The sequence below is a fragment of the Asparagus officinalis genome, chromosome 5 (assembly GCF_001876935.1).
Source record: "Asparagus officinalis chromosome 5, Aspof.V1, whole genome shotgun sequence".
NCBI lineage: Eukaryota > Viridiplantae > Streptophyta > Magnoliopsida > Asparagales > Asparagaceae > Asparagus > Asparagus officinalis.
The window spans coordinates 16,314,119-16,315,806 of record NC_033798.1 but is presented as its reverse complement, the minus strand read 5'-3'; the positions used below and the strand labels follow the sequence as shown (position 1 = coordinate 16,315,806).

General features: G+C 37.6%; 1 protein-coding gene across 1 annotated transcript; it reads right to left on the bottom strand.

Annotated features, from left to right (window-relative positions):
* Window positions 1,012-1,688, bottom strand: LOC109841566. The gene is made up of 2 exons (XM_020410527.1): window positions 1,173-1,688; window positions 1,012-1,086 (listed from the first exon to the last, which is right to left on the bottom strand). Exons 1-2 carry the CDS (start codon window positions 1,686-1,688, stop codon window positions 1,012-1,014), a joined length of 591 nt encoding a protein of 196 aa, XP_020266116.1.

Here is a 1,688-nt window from a genome sequence, read left to right as displayed (position 1 = left end):
ACCAGGCAACTCACCAACTAAGTCCAGCCTTTTATTTCTGAAATCATTCCACTACTCATCAGCATCTCTAATAGTTGTTAATATAATATTAGTGCTGTTGTCGCAGCCATCAAGATCAATCGTCTCAGAAGTGAGGTCGTGTTTGTGGCGATTGTGGAGTTGCGGATGCAGTGATTGGGAAGTCGTCTGATTGTGACCTCCATTGTCGGAGCTTGTTGGGATAAGCTATCTATTGTGATTTTTAGACAGCCTACAATAACTTAAATTACATCCCAATCTCGGTTGTGTTCCCACCACGATATTTATTACAATAATTATGCCACATTTCAACTGTAATTTGATCCCTCTTTAACCTTCATTCATTTCTTGAATCTCTTTCCTCTCTTTGTGTCATAGTTTGACTAAAGTCAACAACACCATCTTCATCCTCATTAGCTATTTCGCCAACATCATCTTCAATGAAATTTTCCTCATGCAACAACTCATCTCCCGGATCTTCTATGGCGATGTAGTTATACAGTATAGTACATGCAATAACTATATCAACTTGAGTTGAAAAGGGGTAATGTGGCTTCGCAGAAAGGATTTTAAAACGATTTTTCAATACCCCAAAGGTTGATTCAATTTTAGACCTTAGAGATGAGTGTCTTAAATTGAACAACTCTTGTCTATTATGGATGGCCTACCCTTGTGCTCGTTTAAATGATAACGCACTCCTCGATATGAGGAGATAAAGCCGGGCATAGTAGTGTAGCCCGCATCACACAAATAATATTTTCCTACAATTACCAAAAATATATTTAGTAAACTTCTTAAATTAAATTAAATACACAGAATGTATTTGTTTGATTTATCACCATTGTAAATTCTCATTCCGCGAGGCTGTGGTCTAGATAGTGCATCTTGCAAAACTCTATAATCATTTGCGGATCCCTCTCATCCAGCTAGAACATACGAAAATAACTTGTTGGGAGTGCATGCAGCTAGAACATTTTGAGGTACACCTTTACGTCATCTAAAACGTGCAACAAGGTTAGCGGGAAGCATGGCGTCGATATGGGTTCCATCAATCATGCCAATGCAATCCTATATGATATATTAAACAATCATTAATAATAAAAAAGTAAAAATACGTGGTGTGTTATAAGAAGTTTAGTTATCTTATTAATTACCTTGAAATAAGGATAGTATAACTGGTTGGCGGCAATTCCTGACGATAATTCATTTGGTGCTTGCTTCATGTATCGCCCTCTTAAATGCCCCACAGCTTCCAAGCACTTGTTAAAGTATTTTGAAACGGTTTCCCCCGATCTTATGAAATGTGACCTAACAATTCTATTTTTTGTTTTATGGCCCAATATATTAAGGAACATGGGCAATTGCTCTTCTACTTTAACATCACGTGAATCTTGTAGTAGGCCGGTATATCTCATTATGCTAACAAGCTTTTCAAATGCGTGTGGCCTCATTCTAACATAAGACCTACAACTCTCATTGAAGCCATTGAACACACGGCTTATGTGCCTAGCTCTAGAAACTATCTTCTCTTTTTGGCATGTGTTAGGGTGATAACTGATTGATTTCCTTCGACTACGTCTCCTCATTAAACAAGCAAACACACAAATGACCGCATAGATAGTGGTATTAGAAGCCATCCTCACTAGCATTTCTTCATCAATATCGTCCAT